General features: G+C 48.6%; 1 protein-coding gene across 4 annotated transcripts in view; it reads right to left on the bottom strand.

The window, feature by feature from the left end:
- The window catches only part of LOC142589979 (uncharacterized), a 294,672-nt gene extending 273,591 nt beyond the window's left edge, over positions 1-21,081 (bottom strand). Inside the window, exon 1 of one of the 4 annotated variants that reach the window (XM_075701752.1) lies at positions 20,918-21,081. Coding sequence is in view for 2 of the 4 variants with exons in the window: in XM_075701748.1 (XP_075557863.1) it covers positions 20,326-20,482 (157 nt within the window). In the remaining 2 variants the exon portion in view is untranslated. Of the gene's footprint in view, positions 1-20,325; positions 20,857-20,917 lie in introns of those variants that run through there. The other 3 variants (XM_075701753.1, XM_075701748.1, XM_075701749.1) reach the window with 3 other exon arrangements.
- Between the last annotated feature and the right edge of the window lie 1,342 nt (positions 21,082-22,423).

Here is a 22,423-nt window from a genome sequence, read left to right as displayed (position 1 = left end):
CTCGAGAAATTAGTAGGAATACATAGATTATCTATGCTGCCAATGGATGCATATTAATTTTCAAGCAATGTTCTTTTTTTTTTTGCCGGCAGAGATTCAGTGCTTATTATATCGTTAGTTCTACAATGTTACATCTGCGGGGCATTAACGGCCATGGCGATGAACCCCATAAATTCTTGGCGTGGTGCGAGGTTTGAAAAAAAAAAAATATCACCCGCGACGTACAGCTAATCTGGAATACTGCAACAATTGAAAAAAAATGAAAAAATGAATATATTTATTCGACTTTCAGACCAGCTTTATAAGAGCATCACACGACATCTGGTAGCTGAAGTTAGTTTGAAGTATTCAGTGTGTTTTGGAGTATGCTCAAGCTCAAAAATGTGAAGAAAAGAATAGACAAGCACATATCGATCGTTGTTCATGTGGAGTAAAAGTTGATGGCACTTTGGCAGTTATCTATTGAAAAAGAAAGTATAGTACATTGTAGAAACCAGTACAAAAGTTAAAGAATTGAGAAAGGAGAAGTAGACTTCGTTATCGTTTCGGTGGAATACGCCAGAGATTAGTGGATTTCGAAGTTTCGCTAATGAGTCACTAAAAATTTGAAAAAAAAAAACAAATAAACATTCAGATCCCACGCACCGAGAGAATCGGCGCAGACGAAGCTTTCTGCAGTGCTCGAGTTAACTTGCGGTGATTGGCCGCAAGAACGGCCGAAAGCCACAAAACACGAAGAATAGAAAGAATCTACGTATACCAACCACCATTTCCGTGGTAGCTAGCTAAGCGATCGCAGCGCCAAAATTTCCACTAGTGCTTTCTTTTTTTTTTTTTTTTTGTAGGAAACTCTCCTGAACGAGCAGCGAGCGGGGATAAAGTAAACACAGCCCCGCATAATCACGGAGAACGAAACGTTCGTCACCGGTGCCGGCTTTCTTCAATCCCCGCTGGGAGCACCGTCGCCTATCGTTTTGGGCGCAGCGCACGCACTCTTCGAAGAGCAAAGGGCGCGGAGCGCGAGACGGTGTACTGCGCAGTCCGTAGGTCGAAAGAATACACTGTGTAAGCGGATACTAGCTCGCCGACACTTTCGCAGGACATGCGCCGTGCACTCAGTCGCACTCACGCACACTAACATTCGTCGGCACTCACTCCCTCACGCATGGTTATAGATACTCGCGCCCCCCCACTCACGCTAACCGACACCCACCTCCGCAGAACAGAACTTTCCTCCATTCAAATCGACACTCCACACCTCGCGACTCAAGAAAGTAAAGCCTCTTAAACTCCGTAAAGTAGCCACACTCTCCTCCTCCGCCTTCACTCCTCCTCGTTTCTCCTCCCTTTCACGCTCCCTCCCCGACCGTGGCGCCGCCTGCACTGCTCGAGCGTAGCAACGGCGCCAACATGCGCTCCTCGCCACTCCGTAGACGCTTCTCGAGCAAAAATGGCGCTGAAGCAAGGCGCCAGGGCCCACGTGATGCTATTAGGCCAATAGCGACGCGGCGGCGGCCAGAGTGCGCGAGGAGGAGGCGGCATTCTTCAAAGCGTGGCAGTACTTTACGAAGATTAAGGGGCTTTACAAGGAGACAGTGGCGGCACCCCTCGGCAGAAGTAACCGGTCACTGCGCTCCGTGACCGTCCACGGCGATTCTCGAGAACGTGTGCAGCGTCTACGCGCGGCAACTGTGCTCGATTCTGCGGGAAGGAGATTCGAGTCGAGGATTGTTTGAGAATACGGACAGTTGGTTCTTTATTCTATGACACGGGGGTCAACTCGCGCTTTCATACTGGCGCCAACTCGCATTGACCGGCACTCAATCAATCAATCAATCAATCAATCAATCAATCACACATCCACGTCCATTCACACTCGACGACAGTCGCTCACGTTCATATAGTCGCTTGCTTCCATTCGCACTTATACCGGCAACCAACACACGCTGACCGGAACTCGCTCGCACGCTTAACTAACGTCCGTTCACCCTCGCCTACACCCTTTCCACACTCACTCCCTTTCATACACTGTCGTTCGCACTCCAGTCGATCGACCGGCGCTAGCTCCCGTTCACCCCGTCGCGTCCACTCGAACACGCCCGAAACACAGGTCACGCGTTCGCGATCACACCCCGCTCGCACCCTTCCTCACCGTCACTCAAGCTTGTGGGCTCACTGTACGTCTCCGCGCACGGCGTCGCCAAGTGGCCCCCGAGAAGTGGAGCCTCACGACGCGGCACGACGGCGCACGGCGATAGACCCACCGCAGGTTCGAGCACCGAGCCGAAAGACCTGGCCGGCTCTGGCCGTACGCATGGGCGCTCTCCCAGGAACACAAGGCGTCCAGGGCAGTTAAGGCGTTTATTGATCACAAATGGCCAACATGTACCAGACCGCACCCAAACACACGGAGTACACTCGGCGCCCGCGGTTCCCGATGGCGAGGAAGGCGGGTTACACGCCGCGTCGAACAATGGTTTGCGCGCGCGGGCCGAAATGCGTTCGCAAACGCTACCTATTTTCTGGCCGATCGCCGTTCGTGTAAACGGCAGCGACGAGGAAGAAGGCGAATCGCGTTGATGAGACAGGAGAGCGGCGCTACAGTTCCAGGCGGGGCAGAGGGTCGTGTCGCGCGGCGCTTGTAAACGCCAGCGTGTCGCATCGAGAGAGAGAGAGAGAGCTGCAGCCGTGCGCTCCCCTCCACTTGCCTTTGGAATGCATACCGCCTAAATCAGGCTTTTGGACAAGGCGCGAATGTGCCACATGCGTAAACGCTGTCGCGTCGCGATTACCTTGACACGCTAAATGAACGCGATACGCTGCCGTCGCATTCGCGTAAACGTAGCGATCATGGTGCGGGCACGAGTCCGTCGTACTCGTCAACGAGTACGTCGGACCTGTGGTGATCGCACCCTGAGGGAACGGTCACGCGCGAGCTCGTGCGTTCTTCTGCGGATGGTTAGGAACGTGCCAGACCAGCGAATCCCTGCGCCTGCAAGAAACGGTGCCTATAGGAAAGACAAAAGAAAGAAAACAGCCGGCAGTACCTATCTCGCGATGAATGTCGACGTTGATGCGATTGCGGCGAGCATTGCCAACGCCCGGAACGTGTTTGCAGCTGGAGTCCTCTGTCAAGCCCGGCCCGTGTATGCTGCTGACTGCCACGCGAGATGAAACGCTTAATGGAATACGGTCTGATCACAGGCAAGGGCGTGACATTAAAAAAAAAAATGGTACACTGACCAAGTTGTAACGAAAGCTTGACGTTTCGGAACTCTTGTTCCCAATGGGGCCAATTTCACGGGTGAAGTTGTGCACGTTTTAGTATTCGTCCTAGTGATTTAGCGTCAAGAAGGTTTTTTTTTTTTCTCGTTCTGACATGGCAAGTGACTCAATTTCTTGTTTCAATCTAAATGCATGGGGACGGAGAAATCTTTTTTTCTCTGCCCCCAATATAGTCATGGTTTGATTAGGTTTGTTAGAGTTAAAAGGAAAACTTGAAATCTATCGACATTTCGGAGCAGTATTTTTCTTTTTGCCCATCAATGTCCTGCCTTTTCCTTGTTTACGAAAACTGTTGAAAATCGCAAAATTTAAAAAAAAACCTGGAGCATCAAGATTGCAACTCAATGACCTCAGCGATCTAAAAAAAATATCTAAACCTTAAGTATTAAGTATGCTACACCTACTGATACGTTTAAAGCGGACAAAACTGATTCATCGTATGCGCCCCCCCCCTTTCAACCCCCCCCCACGACGTGCCTATAGTAATCAGATCGCAGTTTTGGCACTTAACACCCCATAAATTATAACCGTAATTATCAAAGTGCTTCTGCGCTTCGCATGCATTTGAAATAGGGAAATGGCAGTTGGTCTCCCTCGCCCCCCCATTCTCATCAGCCCTCCCACCGGCTTCGTCTGCGGATTTTTCCTGTGCGCTGCTGACATGTACATCACGCGCATACGACGACTGTGTAATCTGCCTATAATGCGCTGTCGACTTCTCGACGACCGCTTCGTACAAGGGGGGCGAGCGACGATCGAAGCCTATTTACTTTCGATGTCACGGTCATGACGCATGTACGCAGCGCGTTTCGCCATTTCATCATGCACGCATGCAATCGGTCGACGGGAGCAATTAGTCGAGCGTGAAAACAATCCGATGCAATTTGTCAAGAGTGGTTGATCAGCTGCATGCGCGACACTGTCTAGGGGAGTTTTTTTCACTCACCGCTTCTGCCTTCGTTAATTGTCATCGTCGTGGGTCAGCTACAGTTGTTTCGGGCTGCGCGCATATGGCTTCCTGTTGAGACGCCTCATCTCCTACAAAGTTTGCACAATTCAATCGTTCATTCTTTTATATTGGCTTAAATATAAGAGTGACATTTAGTCATCTATAATGGTGAAGGCTGCTAATTTTTCACGTAAGCTTAGTAATTACGAGGAAAGCTATTGTAGAGATAGGTAACGTTACACGGTTTCGGAAAATCCAGAGCTGAATTAGATAAGACAGTAAAAGAAGTCCGCATGTAGTCCCAAAGACGCTCGAACATAGAGACAGAATGGGAGAAGTTGCGACATTCGTTCATTCATTCATTCAATTCGTTCGTTCGTTTGTTCATTGGCCTGTTCGTGCGTTTCTTTCACAAATTCTTTGATTCGTTTGTTCGTCCGCTCATTCCTCTCTTTTTTGTTTTTGCTATTCTTTCACACATTCGTTCATTCATCCGATTGTTCGTCTATTCATTAATTCATTAACTTATTCGTTCATTCATTATTTCATACGTTCGCTTTTTTATTCATTTGTCTGTCCATGCCTTCATTCCTCTTTTCTTTTGTTATTATTTCACACATTTCTTCATTCATTCGTTCGTTCGTCTATTCCTTAATTCATTAACTTATTCGTTCAGTCACTATTTGACACCTTCGCTTTCCTATATATTCGTTCGTTCGTCTATTCATTTATTCACCAACTTATTCGTTCATTCATTCTTTCACACCTTTGGCTTTTGATTCGTTCGTTTGTTCGTCCCTTCATTCCTCTTTTCTTTTGTTATTATTTCAGATATTTATTCATTCATTGGTTCGTTCGTCTACTCATTAATTCATTAACTTATTAGTTCATTTGTTCGTCCGTTTACTCCCTCATTCATTCATTCTTTCACTCATTCGTTTTATTAATAGTTTAATATTTAATAAATAATATTTTAATAAAGGGCTTGTCGCCCCCCCCCCCCACTAGAAGCGCGAGACGACATCTTGATATACGGTCCCCTGGCGGCACTCCAGCTTCAGGGGACCGAATCGAGCGCGCAAAGCCTGCTGGCGGAAAGCATGGTGTGCTCACATGACGCGTTTCTGTAACACGTCAACAACAGAAATTTTGGGCAAGCAAAATTCAATGGTAAACTCCAAATTTCGGAGCATTGGGGGATTTACGAGAAATAAACTCCGATAAACGCCAAATTTCCGGCAAAAAGAACTTAACTCCGAACCATCCGAATTTCAGGAAAAATAAACTCCGAAAAACACCCTCCGAATTTCAGGGCAAATAAATTCCGAAAAACATCCTCTGAAATTCAGGAAAAATAAACTCCGGAAACACCCTCGAATTTCAGGCAAAATAAACTCCAAAAAACACCCTCCGAATTTCAATAAAACAAACTCTGAAAACACCCTCCGAATTTCAAGAAAAGTAAACTCCGAAATACACGGAGCCCCTATTGGGGGCGAGCTCCACCACTGGAAAAGCTGGCGCCACCGTCGGCGTGACGTGCTAGGAGGGATCACGTGGACACAGCGGCCGCGTCGTCTGCTTCGGAAGCGCCGAAGTGAGCTGAAAGCGAAAGTTTAAAGTCCTACCTGCGCTGCGGTTCTGATTAAGTGGTGAGGCTTTCCCGCCTTGGGTGTCTGCTTGACAACATTTGAAATCACTATAATAGGTAGTGGCTGCCTTTGGAGGCGTGCAGCATGGTAGGATACTGCGCGGTGCAGCAGTGCCGGACGTACGCAACGAAGCCCGCTGTCAGCCTTATTCACACGTAGCCGCAGGACAAGAAGCTCCGTGAAGCTTGGCTCGGGAAACTTAGAACCGGCAAACAGCCATCGGCTACAACTCGGGTATGCAGCAAGCACAGACGCGAGGAATATTTCTGCTACGGCGCCGGGACTGCGGTGTTCGGTGAGTAGCAAAAAAAACGCGCACTGAGGCGTTCACTCGCGCTCCCTGCCCAACTAATGTCACGACGGTTTGGTCTACGAACTTGTTGATGCTAGACACTGGCAAGTTCACTGGAATGGAAAGGGAGTGGTAAGAACCACATTAAATAAAGGCACGGCATATGGTCATGTTCGTGTCGTGAGTTAACGCACTGGGTTACGAAAAAGCAGAGCGAAATCGCCCGCCGACTGCGTACAGTGCGACGCCAACTTTCGAAATAATATTGAAACGTCCAAGAATTTAGACGAAAAATATATTGAATCGTTGCGACGGCACATCACAGCCGCCGTATAGGCGTCGAAGTCCCTTGTGAAAACTAAATTGTGTTTGAACAGCTCTGATAAACGTCCACGCAACAATGGTTGCTTCTGGACTCTTAGATGATCATATGCTGCGGCCTAAAGTTCACAGCACAGTGCGAAAACGCTCTCAGTGAGAGCGAAACATTATGCACGGACATGCATGCAGACGCGCAGTCGGTCGCCGCAAACCCGTGTGATCGCTGCATGCATTGAGGCTTCGTTCTGTTATGCGCCATTCGCTTATACAGATCGCCCACTGTAAGAACATGCTTCACATAGTTTGCGCTCAGCGACTGCCGACCTTTCAGGCAAGAAGCCGTTTCGGGGGACTCCATCGCGGCGACCGCGCGCAGTGGCTTTCACTGTACGCATTCGGTAAAGAGATGGCGTCTGTAAACGATTCTGTGCCTTCAGTCTGCCCGAGATTATTATTTCGACAGTAATAAGGTTCCCTCGTCTTGAGAGTACTTACAGAAGTGTACGGGAGGGCTGCCGCGTGGTGTTTTTATTAAGCGCCGTGAGCCAAACCTGCGAGGAGCGCGCCGCGTGATCCCTCATACTACGCAAGCGAGGCGCTTCCGACAGGTGGCGACTCCGTAAGTCCTCGCCCGCAACAGTCATAACTTGCGGAGGCCGCCTAGTCATGCGACGCGCCGTTGGATGACTCTGTAATAGTCACACGCCATCGAACACGTCCGTGTAGCAGACGTCAACGGCGCACCCGTACACTGCGTAACATGGCTCGACGCATTTGAAGACAGAAGCAACAGTGGTAAACAAGAGCCGTGGTAACAGCGGTACGTTTGTAACGCAACAGTAATAGTCACCATTCGCACGTGACCTGTCATATATTCTTCTTACTTACAGCGCCGAGCGTTTGTGAACTACGTGACGTCAGCGACAATCACGAGCGCCTCAGAAGAACTTGTTCTTGGCCCAGTTGGCACACGGGGGGTCATCCAGAATTAATGTAGAAAGCAAAAAAAAAATGCTTTTAATCGATAGGGGTATAGACCGCGGCACCCAGGACTCGGTTTTTCACAGAAATGCTCATTAAGAGCGTGTCGTTTATTTCACACAACGCGTGACACGCGTTAACAGACGGACACACACGCAATTGTATCGCCGGTGTACACTTCATTGACAAGTTTTATTGAACAGGTTTTACTGCTTACTTACGTTTGTCACCGAGAAGAGAAAGTAGCAAATAAGGAGTTCCATCTATTTTAATTTAAACCTTTCCTAGAATCTGACCTGGCTCTGTTATCGACCTCGGCGTACAGTGCTCAATTTCTTTTTTTTTTTTAACTCAGAGAAACGACATCGATTCCATCGGACCGCCAGCAGCGCGCGGATCTGTTGCGCAGATTCTTAGGACGCGTCACCGAAACACACACAAAAAAAAACAGGCAAAAGTGCTAACTTCCGATTAAAGTTTAATGCCAGCCACTTTGAATAAATATACGGAAGAACACAAGACAACGAGAGAGAGAGGAAAAATAAAATAAATAAGCCAGCCCTAACGTGGTCCAGCTAGCACTTATCATCATCATCAGCCTATTTTATGTCCCCTGCTGGACGAAGGCCTCTCCCTGAGATGTCCAATTATCCCTGTTGTGCGCCAACTGTCACCTGCAGCTAATCTACGTTGTGAAAAACACTCTTTTGTTTTTTTTCAGATAATGGATCGTAAGGCGAGCTCACGCACTTAAGGCGGTGGTTATCGCTTGTGTCTGCCATTTTGTGGCGTTTCAGTGTCGTCCGAGAATTATGCGCTAAACGAAATGGCTGTGGATGACCGACTGAGCCCCACCCAACGTTTTGCTAAGCCTTGTGTATAGCCTTCAAATGATTCGACAAAGAGCTCAAATCAGAAGCAGCAGCAGCAGCAGCAGCAGCAGCTTTCTGATTATCTAGAACAGCCTTTGCGAAGTGCGGGATAGCCAGGACCGCATATCTTGCACTGGCCATAGCAACTAGCTATAGCTATTATTGCTATAGCAACAGTTGCTATAGCCACTGGATATAGCAACCGCGCAACCCAACTGAAGCTAAAGAGTTGGCCCAACATGTGATCCCATGTCGCGGTAATCTTTTAATCATTATCATTATCATCATCATCATCATCAGCCTGGTTAGACCCACTGCAGGGCAAAGGTCTCTCCCATACTTCTCCCATAACCTTTTAATGCGAAAGCAGTATATGTCCCATGAGGCAGAAATCCGGCGCTGTCGGCGACGAGCGGTAACAAAGATCATCATCAGCAGCAGCAGCAGCATCATGACCACCGGTGACGTCATCAGCGTTTTGTGTGACGTCATAGTAACACAGAATTAAAGTTAGAACAAGTTAGAACAAGGTGGCTTAAGGTGGATAAAATTGAATTAAGGTGAAGTAAAGCGAACGGAGCTGAATTAAAAAGGATTAAGGTGGATTAATTAAAGTTGGTATACATTGAAGCAAGGTGGATCAAGGAGGATTAAAGTGAATTAAGGTTTGTACAAATCAGAGCAAACTATTAAGGTGGATCAACATAGAGTGGTGAAAGAAATGTGACAACGTATGACATCACGTATCACGGACGTAAACAATTAATTAGAAAAGTCATGCTTTCGCATTCGTATCACGGAAGGATGCTTGAGTGACTGTCAATTTTTAGTTACTTCCATCACTGCAGTAGTTAGCTATCCAGCTACCGCGGTAGTGGAAGCTAGCTAGCTAGTGGAACTAGCTAAATGTAGCTAGCTACAGCTAGACAGAGAGCGTGTGGCTGGCTGGCCGCGCTAGCACGTTCCAACTACAGGAGACGATTAATTTATGCGTCCCAGTGTAATTACGATTGAAAATTGCGCTAACATATCGAGAGAGAGTGCGGACAGAGCGGCTGCAGCGAAGCAACGCCCCCCCCCCCCCCCCCCCCCCCCCGCGAACGAGTGTTAGCAGGCCTGTGCACTCTGCTTTAGTTATGACGTCACGCTACGTACTTGGGCCGCAATTTCCATTCGCCGATCGCCCGGCGTGACGAAAGCGGTGACGTCAAAAAAAGAAAATCCCCGCTGCTTACACTCGGCAGCGTCCCCATTAGATTCCACGGCAGCCGCCAGCATGACGTGGTGGATCAAAGTGCGCCGCAGCCTTGTGCTACCTAGGAACCGTTGGTGGGCGTCGATTAAAACTTACAGCACGAACCAAGCACACTCGGGCCGAGTCCACCACGCAAGGTCACGTGTTGGGCCTACTTTTTCTTTAGAGAGAACAGGCAAAGCGGTTGGCATCGCGGGGAGTTGACTCGCGAACCCTGGCAGCGCGGTGTGAAACTAGGAGGGGGCATTAATGCCCCCTCCTAGTTTTATATCCGGCTTCTGTGATATGAGGGGGGGGGGGGGGCACATAATGAGTCATTGAAGCCGCCATATTGGTGCACAACCAGCGCGATTAAAAACTACGCGTTAGCTGCGAATAGGACAACAGTATATGACGTATATGATATCGTGCGAACGCTACCTAGTGCCTTCTCACGCGAATGGCAAGAAAATTTAGCACTATCTGAAGGGATTAGACCAATTGGCACTTTTATGGCTCCGAATGTGCTTGTGAGATCCCTCAAGGTATACGCCCATCTTTGGTAGCAAAAGCAGTTATCAGCGGGCAGTACAATATCTCGTGTACCAGCTAACGTTGGCGAAGCTGTCGAATATATATATATATATATATATATATATATATATATATATATATATATATATATATATATATATATATATATATATATATATATATATATATATAGGTATAGTCTAAAAATATGATGAACGATACAGTTATAAAACTTACGGTGTTCGGTCTCCGGAGGTATGGCGACCATTCACCATGGGTTTTAAGATTTTATCTCGTACCGTGCTTCTTTCTTATTTTTAATCTTTTTTTTAGTTTTCACTGAACAGCTTGGCTAACTTTAGCTGGGATACCCTCTATGGAAATACTAAGCTTCGATATACATAGTGAAGTGTTTGCAGTTTTAAATTGTTTTCGGTTTGTTGGACACCTAGGACTTCCGAGAAATGTGAGAACTCTCTTTGACCACTCATGCAAAAAAGACAGCTAAGACAACTTCGCTCTGTTTGATGCACGAGTTGCTCGGATCTGCCACATATCTGCGATAGTTTTTCTTCTCCCTCTCTATCTGTACTGGGGGGAGGGATATAGCTACCTGATTTACCCTTGAATTTCGACTTCAGTTCTTGCACATTTACCTCCAATTTGACTCCAGTTTAGTACACGCTTAGGCAAAGTTACACCCTTTGGAGTGCCCCTTCTGCCACACAACGATAATCGTCGTCTGCCTTGATGCGTTTCCTTTCTTGAAAACGCCGCGCCCGCTATTTTCCTGTCGGGAATGCTATCATGCTGATAACGCGCATGCTGTTCCTTACCGGAAAGCACCGGGCTCGCCGCGTTAGAGAAAGGAAACCCGGGCAAGACGGATGACGATTATTGTTGTGGGACAAGATAAACCCCAGAGGGTGTACATTTTTCTAAGAATGTAAGCGTGTACACTCTATAAAAAGTTTACACCCTTTGGGGCTTATCTTGTCCCGCAACGATTATCATCATCTGTCTTGCTCGCGTTTCCTTTCTTGAAAACTCGGCGCTCGCTACTTTCCTGTCGGGAATGCTGCGTCGCGCTGATAACGCGCGTGCCGTTCGTGACTTTGAGGTACCGTGCGCGCGGCATCAACGAAAGGAAATGCGAGCAAAGGATAGATGACGATTATCGTTACCGGGCGAGATAAGCCTCAAAGAGTGCGAACTTTCTTACGAGTGCAGGACATTTTATCTCACACGAAGGATCCGTTCACGTCACTTTGGACACCTTCCAACACTAGGCAATCACGTTATCCAGATTTAAGAACGTTTCTTTCACGCTTTCAGGGGTCCCCTTAATTAGGGCGCCGCCTGTCAATCAAACCGCGTGTCATTAATTTCCGCGCTCCTTTCCCTCTCTCTCTCTCTTCTTCCCGCTCGCACGAAGCAAGTAACGCGCAGTGGCACATTCACTCGGCCACAAAAGATTGCGGACCACGAAATTTGAGAAAAAGAATATCTCCGCAACCTCACAACGGAGCCTGGCTGGTATTTGCATTTCGGGACCTCGACCAGAATATGCTCACAACGCTGTCGTGCGTACAGTTTCACTGGCCACTGCTACGGGCGGCTCGGGGACCGAACGTTTTCCGAGATCCCGCGAAGTCCGCAAAGCTTTCGTGGCTGCGCGTACTACATGCATGCACGCCCGTATCTCCCAGCTCGTCGTATACAACGGCTCGCCGCCGCAAGAATTACGCTTCGTCGAGCAGGGGGCGGCGACGCGCAGTGGCCCTAACGCCCCACGACGCACGCACGCTACAAGATGTCGAGATAGGGCGCGGCGAGGTATACCGATTAGACTCGACAGGTGCACAGAAGCTGCCGTCCGGGGCAGGACGCAGCGGGTGGCGGTCGCGTCCCTTCGAGCGCGCCTAATTCACCTCGACGCCGTCGGCGACACCGAGTACACGCGGTACGTACACTACATGCAAATGAGCGCATATCGAAAGCAAGGCCACCCGTGTACACAAGTGGGCGACCGCGGCATCGGCGGCTGGGAGGGGGGGGGGGCAGGGGTTTCTAGCGGTGAAAGGGGTTTGGAGAAAGGGTGTGGGCAGGGGCCCGGAACCGTCGCCGTGACTCGGCACTATCGCCGCCCGGCTTCCCCGGCACGACCCCGATAAACAACGGAACGACACGAGGAACTGCGACGCAGACCTTTTTGCGGCCATGGCCGAGAGGTAGTGCGACGTGGACGTGTCGTTGCTGGCTGCCCTATAGCTGCTGCTAACAGGGGCCGCTCCTTATTTTTTTATTGTCGTGGGAAGTGCACGCGTGTGTGTGCGCGAGTGTGTCAGAGAGAGAGAGAGAGAGAGAGACGGAGTGGAGTTGAAAGGGGAAGGGTTCTCGAGGAAGAAAGGGTTATATCGAGTCTAAATGAACACTACGATGGAATATGTTATACAGTGACGCCCTGCTAATACATGTTACACTGCTGCGACAGCAAAGCCCGAATTTATGGCGGCAGCGGGGAACTGGTGGGCCGGAAGAAAAGATCCAGAAACGAAAGACATCTAAACGGCGCCACGCCGAGCTGAAGTTCCGGCCGCGGTTTGTAGCTCGGTTACTAATGGCGTTGCGCCGCTGAGCTCGAGGTCCCGGGTTCGACCCCGACCGCATTCCGATGGGGAGTGAAACGAAAAAAAAAAAAAGCTCGTATAGTTACATTTAGGCGCACGTTAAAGAGCCCCCTGGTGGTCAAATACTTAATCCGTATTCACCCCACTACGGCCCATGCCTCGTAATCAGATCGTGGATAGGGCTCGTAACCCCCCTCCTTTTTTTTTCTTTTTTGGGGCGAACTAGTTTCGGTTTCTGTACCAAGGAGGTGGGTGAGTCAAGAGGTCATGATGTATTGGCTCGTTCTGTTGTCCTTTTTTTGCAATTGCTGCAGCTACCACAATAACCAAACCCGGCCTAAACTAACTCTACCTAAACTAGCGCTACCTAAACTAACCCTACCTAAACTAACGCGCTACCTAAACTAACGCTACCTAAACTATAACGCTGCCTAAACTAACGCTACATAAACTAGCCCTACCTAAACTAACCCTACCTAAACTAACGCTACCTAAACTAACGCTAACTAAACTAGCGCTACCTAAACTAACGCTACCTAAACTAACGCGCTACCTAAACTAACGCTACCTGAACTAACGCTACCTAAACTAACCCTACCTAAACTAACCCTACCTAAACTAACGCTGCCTAAACGCTGCCTAAACTAACGATACCTAAACTAACGCTACCAAAACTAACCTAACCCAACTGTCACGGCCATCCGCCGAGAACTCAAACACGTGGTGGCGTTTCTCGGAAGGATCCCACATATAACGATGGATGTAACAATCTAAGGGAAATTCCCCTTGAAATCTCCATATGGATTGAGAGTGAAGTACGTGCAATAAACAGATATAACGAAGTAATAGGTATGGCGAAGTAATTGCGGCTTGTCCTTCAATTTCGTTATAACGAGGTTTTACTGTAAACGCAGAGATGTGCCGCCGCGGCCTTCGGCGGACTTCGCAGAGTTGCCCCCTGCGCTAACGGAACGCATGCTCCCTACATACGCTTCGCCGAGAAGCGTGCTTGAACCTCTCGGTGCAATGTAAGTTTGGCTGCAGTCGCAAATTCGGCCGGACGAAGTGTTCACACAAGAGGGTTAGCTAGCGGCTTATTTCAGTGAACCCCCGCATTCACAAATGCGTTTTTAAATTGAAGCACACGTACGCTTGACTAGATCCAAATGACGCCTGTCGTGAACGCGACGAAGGAAACGGAATGAGCGTGTTGGGCACGAAAGGGTGGCAGTTTGGGCGACTTGGTAGTGTCAGGACTTCCTTAGGCTTGCAGCTTGTACTTTTTGCTCGTTCTGTGCTAAGCTACAAGCCCAAAAAATAAGTCATGACGCGTTGGGCACGTTCGCACCAGGCGTCACTTGGACCGACTCAAGCGTTGGACTTCAAGTCGGTTCCTGAACACGGGTGTAAGTACCTCCTAAATTTTCCTGCTATAAAGGTTGTTGTTGTTGTTGTTGTTGTTGTTGTTGTTGTTGTTGTTGTTGTTGTTGTTGTTGTTGTTGTTGTTGTTGTTGTTGTTGTTGTTGTTGTTGTTGTTGTTGTTGAGCACGCTTAGCCATGTTCTATTGTGAGTGGGTATGGTGCGCGACCTTAACAACGAAGTGACTCGTTATAACGAAGAATTTTAGGTGTCCCGAGCACTTCTCGTTGTAAAGGCGTTTGACTCTAACACGCAGAGAGACTTTTTGCTTTACATTCATTGATCGTTGTGTTTCAAAATGAAATTCGGGGCTCCGGCACACGTTGCGTTTCGTTCACATTTGAAACCGACCGCGTCGTCACATGCCGGCCTTACCTCTGCCGTTGCCTAACTCTGCCCTACAGGCTGCGGTGCAAAAATTATACCGCGTTGGGATTTGTGAAGTTACGAAAATCGGGGAGCTTATAGCACAGGTTTCGCCCACGTTATGAATCGTTCGAGCATTTCAATTAATGAAGCAATTTTTTTTCTTACGCTTTCCTTGGCTTCACTGTTCGTTCGCGCCGCACGATGCAAGCGTTGTGTGCGCCTGCGTTCCCTTTCAAAAGATGAAAGCAGCAACAGTGACGGCCCTCTAAGAAGGAACAAAGAAGAAGGGGTCGTACACCGCATACCGCTGAAGTGTGGGAAGGAGTATATCGGCCAGACTGGCCGATGTATTAATGAACGCCTGCGGGAGCATAAGCTTTCACTGAAAAACGGTTACGGTTCAAACTTGCCGCTTCAACGCAAGGCCTGCGGGAATGAGAATAAGCAAGTAAGTGAAGCCAGGCCTCACGATACAACAATCATGTTTAAAGGTAAAGATTCGCCGGCGCGTCAATCGTTGGAAGCAAAGCAGATTGAGAAAAGAGGGGACGCCTGTGTCACCATCCCGTCTCTCAAAGGTTACATGAACGAGAGCAAGTTTTTGGATAAGTTTTAGATTTTGATTAATCGCGATTCCCTTCGTATACATCTTCAGTGTTCTCGCGCGTGCGCATTCACATAATCAGCGTTCCTCTTTTTTCGTCCCCCTCTCCCCATGGCTATGTAATCAGCCACCTTTGACTTCAATAAACAGTTGCAAGTAGCGCCTTGTCCTGTCTTTGTTCCTTCCTAGTGTGCCGTCACTGTAGGCGCTTCATCCTTTGAAAGATATGCACCAACTAGCCCCAGAGCGTGTTTTAGTGCGCCTGCGTGTTTATCGCGCACGTTATTATGCCCGCTTTTGACACGCGTCCAGCTCGTAACCAAAGACGAAATGCCGCGCCGGGTGTCAATGTTGGCCCAAGGGTGGGGGGGCGGGGGGGGGGGGGAGAGCACGCATTACAATCACGTGTTTGTCAGCCGCGGCGACATTCCAGTGGCAACATCGGCGCTTGACATTCCTATGCGCGTACAGTCATCACGATGTCGCGCGCGGGAATAACGGAGAGCATGCAACAGGTATAGTCTTGTTTACATTGTTTGCTTGCTGCTTGTTCCTCGCTTGTGGCGTTTATGCACTACGGGGGATTGGCCGAGAAGCTGGCGGTTAAAGGTTAACAAAGTTATAGGGAAAGGGAGAGACGAAAACTTAAACGGAAAATTAAATATGGATGAAGTATAACGTTCATGTTAATTAAAGAATAGATTTACGCGGCAGATATGGAAATGAAAGAAATTTTTGTAATTATATATACATACAGCAAATTTTGTTTTGTTTTTTGGGGCGCTATTAGAATAATTTCGAAGGCACAATCAGGGATTTAATTATCTATCCAATTATTGATTTCGAGAATTAGCATGGTATCCAGCCTTTTTGTCTCACAGAGGTGATCGCAAATGGCCGCGCAGATGTTCGTGTGGCTAAAGCCCAATGAAGAAGCCCCGAAGGAGAGGATATTTTGAGTATAGTTAACGAAATACCCAACTTTTCGAAATGAAAATTCTCGTTTCTTCTTGTGATTTCTAAATCGATGGCATTCTGGTGAACGTTCATCGCCTCCTCTTCTAACCGACTCAGGAGCCATGGATAGGGTATAGGAACCGTGCTCTTGAAGGACAGCTGCAACGATTTTTTTTGTTTTTCGCTTTGCATTAGGTGAGCAGTGTATGTATATGCGTACATTATCGAAGCGAATTCTCTTGGCAAAAGCTGCAGGGATGGTTATAGTCTCGTTTTCTTATCGACAGCCCTTAGAGTAGCACCTAGCTTAGCAGACGACGCGTGGACTTGGTGGTTGGCGAAACCGACGAAAGTCGAGGAACGCCGCCTCCGAGATCTCCGACGCGCCGCGGGCGTTTCCCCGATCTCGGATCTCTCAGCGCTCGGAGCACTGCGCCCATTTGGTCTGGTATGGTATGGTATGGTATTCCTTATGCGATGGCGCACACCCACTGTGGGGGATTGGCCAAGATTTGGATGAAATTAGGCTATCTTTATTAAAAACTGAATATGGTAAAGCTAACTGGAGGAAATGAACAAAAATAAAATGTTTAAGAATTCAAGACAATCTCCTTGTAGCAATTATAAAATCCTCCACGGTTGAGCAAATATCCCTGTGGCACTGTCCAAGAGAGGAGGCTCCTAGAGAAAGGATATTTATAATTGAAAAGCTCAAACCAAGCTGTGTAAATCTTGATTCTAGATTTTTTCTTACAGAAGTGAAACGGCGGCAGAATAATTTCCGGCAAGCTTTCTTTTTCTCTCTCTTTCAAAAGTTTGGTGCTGGCAGACCAGCTCTGGGTCGTCCGGCAAGCCGAACAAGCCGCCCGAGTACAAGGACTTCGAGCCGCCGCCTGAGGCCACCACTATCAAACTGCTGGACCATTCTTTTCAATAAAGCTTATTTTCTTCTCGCCGATGTTAGTTTTCAAGCTTGCGTTTGTCGAAACGTGATTACAGAATTAAAATATGCAGAAGTGGGTCCCAAGATCAAGCCGCCGTACCGGGACCCTTTACCGACCCTATAACCTCTCCGTCGTTGTGAGACAGTGTTTCTTGCTTTTTGTTTTTTTCAGTTCCACTATCCAAAACAGGTATATTTGCGTACGTGCGTGTGTGTGACGCATTTATTCGTATTTGAAGCGCAAAACGTTGCACGGAGGCGACGTTGTCTTAAAGCTTTACGCAGTCCAAAATTTCGTTGTCATTGTACCTCGACAATTTAGAGGCACGTGAATAATAATTTCGAAACCTTCTCCATTAACGATTCGCATATTGCCCAACACCGCTCGGTCTTCGAATCGTATGGTCGCTATTCGAAAAAATACGAATAGATTTCGAATAGTTTTGGAATATTTCAAATCGCCGACTGAGGTTTACAAAAAAAAAAAAAAGTTCTCCACCCGTGCACGGTCTAGCATAGTGTAGCAGCAAAATTGCGAGAAATTTTTATCCCGGCGACCGAGCTACAGTCATGGAAGACGATAAGTTATACGTAGTGGAGCAGGTCACCTCACTAAGGGGGCCATACTTAACCCTTGACCCTCTCTCATTTGTTCCATTCGAGCATGAGCCGTCAGCACGCGAAAAAACTGCCTGTTTGTTCCTAGTGCTCCGCTTGTGGTTTTAATAAACAACTCGTCGTAACGTGCAATGTAATCATGGGATGGGCGAAAATTCGAAGTTTTTCCCACGCGAATGGAATACCACACATAAACCATTCGTATTCGAAAAGAAACTGTTCGATATCTTCGAATATTCGGGACTAGCCAAATATTTCGCGGCAACCGACTGTGAAACTGTGGTCACTGTTCTCCGACTGCTACGTCATCATCATCATCATCATTATCATCAGCCTGGTTAGGCCCCACTGCAGGGCAAAGGCCTCTCCCATACTTCTCCTACTACCCCGCTCATGTACTAATTGTGGCCATGTCGTCCATGCAAACTTCTTAATCTCATCCGCCCACCTAACTTTCTGCCGCCCCCTGCTACGCTTCCCTTCCCTTGGAATCCAGTCCGTAACCCTTAATGACCATCGGTTATCTTCCCTCCTCATTACATGTCCTGCCCATGCCCCCCCCCCCCCCCCCATTTCTTCTTCTTGATTTCAACTAAGATGTCATTAACCCGCGTTTGTTCCCTCACCCAATCTGCTCTTTTCTTATCTCTTAACGTTACACCCATCATTCTTCTTTCCATTCCGGACTGCTACGTAACGAATGACTAATTATCAGGGATCAAGCAACGAGAAAAGCACTCCAGGCAGTGCAGGAACTAAACGGATAATGTTCAAGCTTCGTTTTCGGTTTCGCGACGTAGGGCTATACGGGACAACCTGTGCGATGTTCGCTCGTAGCCTGTAATTTAAATGTTTTTTTGGCAGCGTAAATGCGGTAGCTGTTTCATCTTTCTACTCTACGACCTGCGATGTTTTCACTTTCAACTGGGCTCTTTTGCATCAATCTGTGGCAAATAAATCCTTCAGCAGCTTACCCTTTCTTTTTTTTTTTCTTTCGCAGCTTCTGGTCATCTTTCGCCAACCACAATCTATTTTGCTTGTTTGTGGAGAGCTGCTCATACAGTTGCCATTCATTCTTGGAAAGCTCGTTTTCAACCAAGCTCTCAATTTGCTGAGAAGCTGTGCGTCTTTTCAGTGTCAATTGGCAATCTGTTTAAAACTGATCATTTGCCACGGGATAGTTAGCTGTCTTTTTCGCACTATTCGGTACGGACGTGGTACCCCATTAATGCGGAAATAAACTGAAGAAATGCGAGAAGGGTGGGAAGAACATTGGCTACGACCCTGGAGCAGGGTTGAACTAATATATATATATATATATATATATATATATATATATTAACGTACATTCGGTTACAACGAGAGTTTACGTGACACTGGTTCCAGGGTAAATGTGAATTGGCACTCAGTTGAGGCGTGGCGTTCCTAATTTAATGGATCACTGCGTAGGTCGCAAAAAAAAAAAACTGCTACGGAATGAAACTTTAATTCAAGGATATGTGTCCAGGTATCCCAGGATATTTATTTTTTTTTTTTCAAATCCCATGCCCCGTAAACATTTGTGGTCGGCTGCACACTCCCCCTACAACCTAATGCAGTTACGCATCTTTCACCGAGTTTATTTATTATTCTTAGTTATATTATCCTTTATTTTCTGGCGCCCGCATTTCCTGCCACAGTCCAAAGGTGACAAGATTGCGTTCGCATTTCAGTCTGGCAGCAAACCTACCCGCCCTGACCGTAATACTGCACGCAGTTCTCTTTTTATTTTTCCCGGCGTCTCTCATCAAGCAAAAGGCATGAAAAGAAGCATTCTCTTGTTTCGTACTGAAGCATGCGATTCACAGCAGCACATAGCGAAACTGCGACGTGGCTGCAACTACGCGACCAAAAGATATACATAAAAAGAAAACTTTCTCTCTACCGCAAACGACCCATAGGCGCCCGTACCTGCAATACGAATGCCAGGTGGCTGAACAAAAAGAAAAATTAAAAGAAGTAAATTAACGACTTAGTAACGCGTCGGCTTCAAGGTGACGCCATTCCTCCAAGCTTCCGCCAAGCAAGCACAAAAGAAAAGGGAAGAAAAAAAAAAGAAAAAGAGAAAGAAAAGAAAGGCATAAAACGGTGTAATTAAAGGGACCGTAGTGGCTTGAATGACGAGGCAGCAGGTGTTTGCGGCGTGCCGTACTATGGTAGTGCACTTTTTATGCGCCAGTCCCGATCGGCCGCAGGTCGACAGCTGTGTCACGTTTTGCGACGCGGCAAAGCGAAAAGCCCGAAAAGCGTCTCGATGCGACGCGCCGGCTTTAATTCTCACCGATACGGATCGAATTGGAGCAACGCAGGGCGATCTTGTGGCCCAAATTAATCCTGCATTGGACCACCGGACACCGGCTGCACCGCTGTCGCCTTCTGCTCGTCGCCCGTATCACGTCTGCTCGAAAGACCCGCGCCTGCGCAGTTGAAGCGCGCGCCGCTTTGCCGTAGCAGACGACGCGCGCCGCCGCTGCCGGCCGAGACTGCGCGGCGCAGTTCCAGTCGTCAGCTGTTGCTTTTTGCAGCCGGCACGGTGACACGAAAAAAGAAATCACGGCGATGAAATAGAGATACAGAGAGGGGAGATGACAGAAGGCTGAAACCATTCGGGGTGTGCGTGCTCACCTTTGAGTTTCACAAGAGCTCGACGCAGGCTGGATCGACGCCGCGCAAACACGCATGGTCCGAGTGGTGCGCCGACAAGCCTCGGAAGCTGAATCCAGCGGGGCGGCTTGACCGCGCCGTACATGTCGAACCAACGGCACGCATCCCTCGATGGCATCACAGTCGGGCTCTCGCGTCGCGATGCACGCACACGAAAAGATCCAAGCGGCTGAAAAAGCCGCAGGCTGCACTTTCTGTTCCCCCCCGCACTACCGCCGGCGAGCAACACGGCGACGACCAAGTGTCATCCTTCCGTCCTTCTCGTTTTCGACACGCACCTCTCCGAGCGCGCACAGGAATAAACAAAAAAGCGAAACGCTAAACTTGTGGGAGCGGCTCCGACCACACAACTTTTTTTTGATATTGCACAACCTCCTCCGCGCAGCCTAGGCCTAGCCGCGGCGAAGACCGCCGATCGTCTGCCTTCATCGCCGACGCGGAGCGCTACTGCTGCACTCCTCGAGACCGATCGGCCGCCCGCACTTCTAGAAGAAGGTTTCTCTTTTTTTGCGCCGCGAGACGCGTTTAAAGGGGTGATCAAAGAGTGACCTACCTACCTTGGCTTTCCTCCTCGCTGTAGTACGATCGGCTCGTCGTCGACGAACATTTCTTGTGTTGTTTTTTTGCACGGCGCGCACACACACACACACAAACACCCCCTCAGTAGCAGAGGCAAGGCGGGACGAGGCGGGACACGACGGTCGTCCGGATGTTGTGATAAGCCACGTGACCCGGCCCGGCCGCAGATGACGACATCCGCCACTCGGCCAATGGGGCGCTGCCGCGGCAACTCAAAATCTAGTCGAACCGCCGCTTTGGGGCCCCGTACTTCAGAGACTCTAATCCTGCGATTATTCCTCTAGAGGTTTAATATTTGGCTTAGCCGTGGGCCGTAGTCTCGCACCAACGTCGTGGAGTATTCGTAAGGCTTCACAACACTCTCCGCAGCCGTCGCACGCGAAGAAGTCGGGTCGCCATTTCTTTTTTCCGCACGCAGCGCTTGCGAGAGACGGCGGAAACGCGAGCTTCCGGACTCTTGGGGCTTCGACTCTTGACAGCGACGGTGACAACGTTAGCGCGCTCCCGTTTGTTCTTTCTTTCTTTCTTTTTCCATGTTTCCGTTCGCGAAGGAATTACTAAACACTGGGTAGAAGGAAATGTACCGGCGTTTCACAAGAGGCCCGGCAACGGCCGAACGACTTCGACTGAAAGACGCGAGCGTGATCTTTAGCAGCGGTGCGTGGTGGCAGCAGGCCCCAAAGCGTGACGTCAGCGCGAGCGAATCTTTGCAACTTAGAAGCGCAGCAGCAGTTCGGATAAAAGAGCGCTTATTTTTGGAAGCCCTCCGGGGGGAGCAGCTAGCGGGGTGTGGGGGAGAGTGGGACAGGCTCGGATTAAAATAAGCGCTCTGCCGGTCCAGCTTCGAGCGAGCGCTGGCACACATTCTTCATTTCACCAAAATATTTACGCGACGACGACGTCAGCTGTGACGTGGCGCGATGGTGCCCGACTAGCAGACGATCGGGAAGCGTTGCAGAAGTATTGCAGAAGTACGAGCTGCTGCTCGCTGAACCTTGAGCCTCGCAATTCGACGAAGTAATTTTTTTCTTTTTTTTTATATAACACATCAGCCCGCGGTTGATATGCGGAATGTGCGAATGTCGCATCGCAATCGGGCAAACGGTAGCCGGATGTTCTAGCGATAGTTTATTTGCGGCAGTTTTCCCGACTCGGATGCCGTGGTTGAGCTCGGTAAACCGCCGCGCGCTCTACCCGGCGTTCCCGGTGTCTACCATAACGCGTCGATGACCTCGGAAATCTGACTGTTACGCAGTAAGCGATGTGGTTAGTGTAACGCACAAATTTGTGCAGCGAAGCATGTTCGCGCTACGTAAACTAGTACAATAACTGCGGTAGGTTAGTGGCTCGAGGGCTTTGCAACATGCTTTTGCCAACGCAGAGTGGCTAGATTTCACGAAATTTAGTAATGTATGTCGATTAAAAGTATACCGACGAGCTTTAACTCCACACTCTAAACAAAAAGTTTACACCCTTTGGG

The sequence above is a fragment of the Dermacentor variabilis genome, chromosome 8, assembly GCF_050947875.1.
Source record: "Dermacentor variabilis isolate Ectoservices chromosome 8, ASM5094787v1, whole genome shotgun sequence".
Taxonomy (NCBI): Eukaryota; Metazoa; Arthropoda; class Arachnida; order Ixodida; family Ixodidae; genus Dermacentor; species Dermacentor variabilis.
The sequence above is the reverse complement of the archived record's forward strand: the minus strand, read 5'-3'. Positions and strand labels throughout refer to the sequence as shown.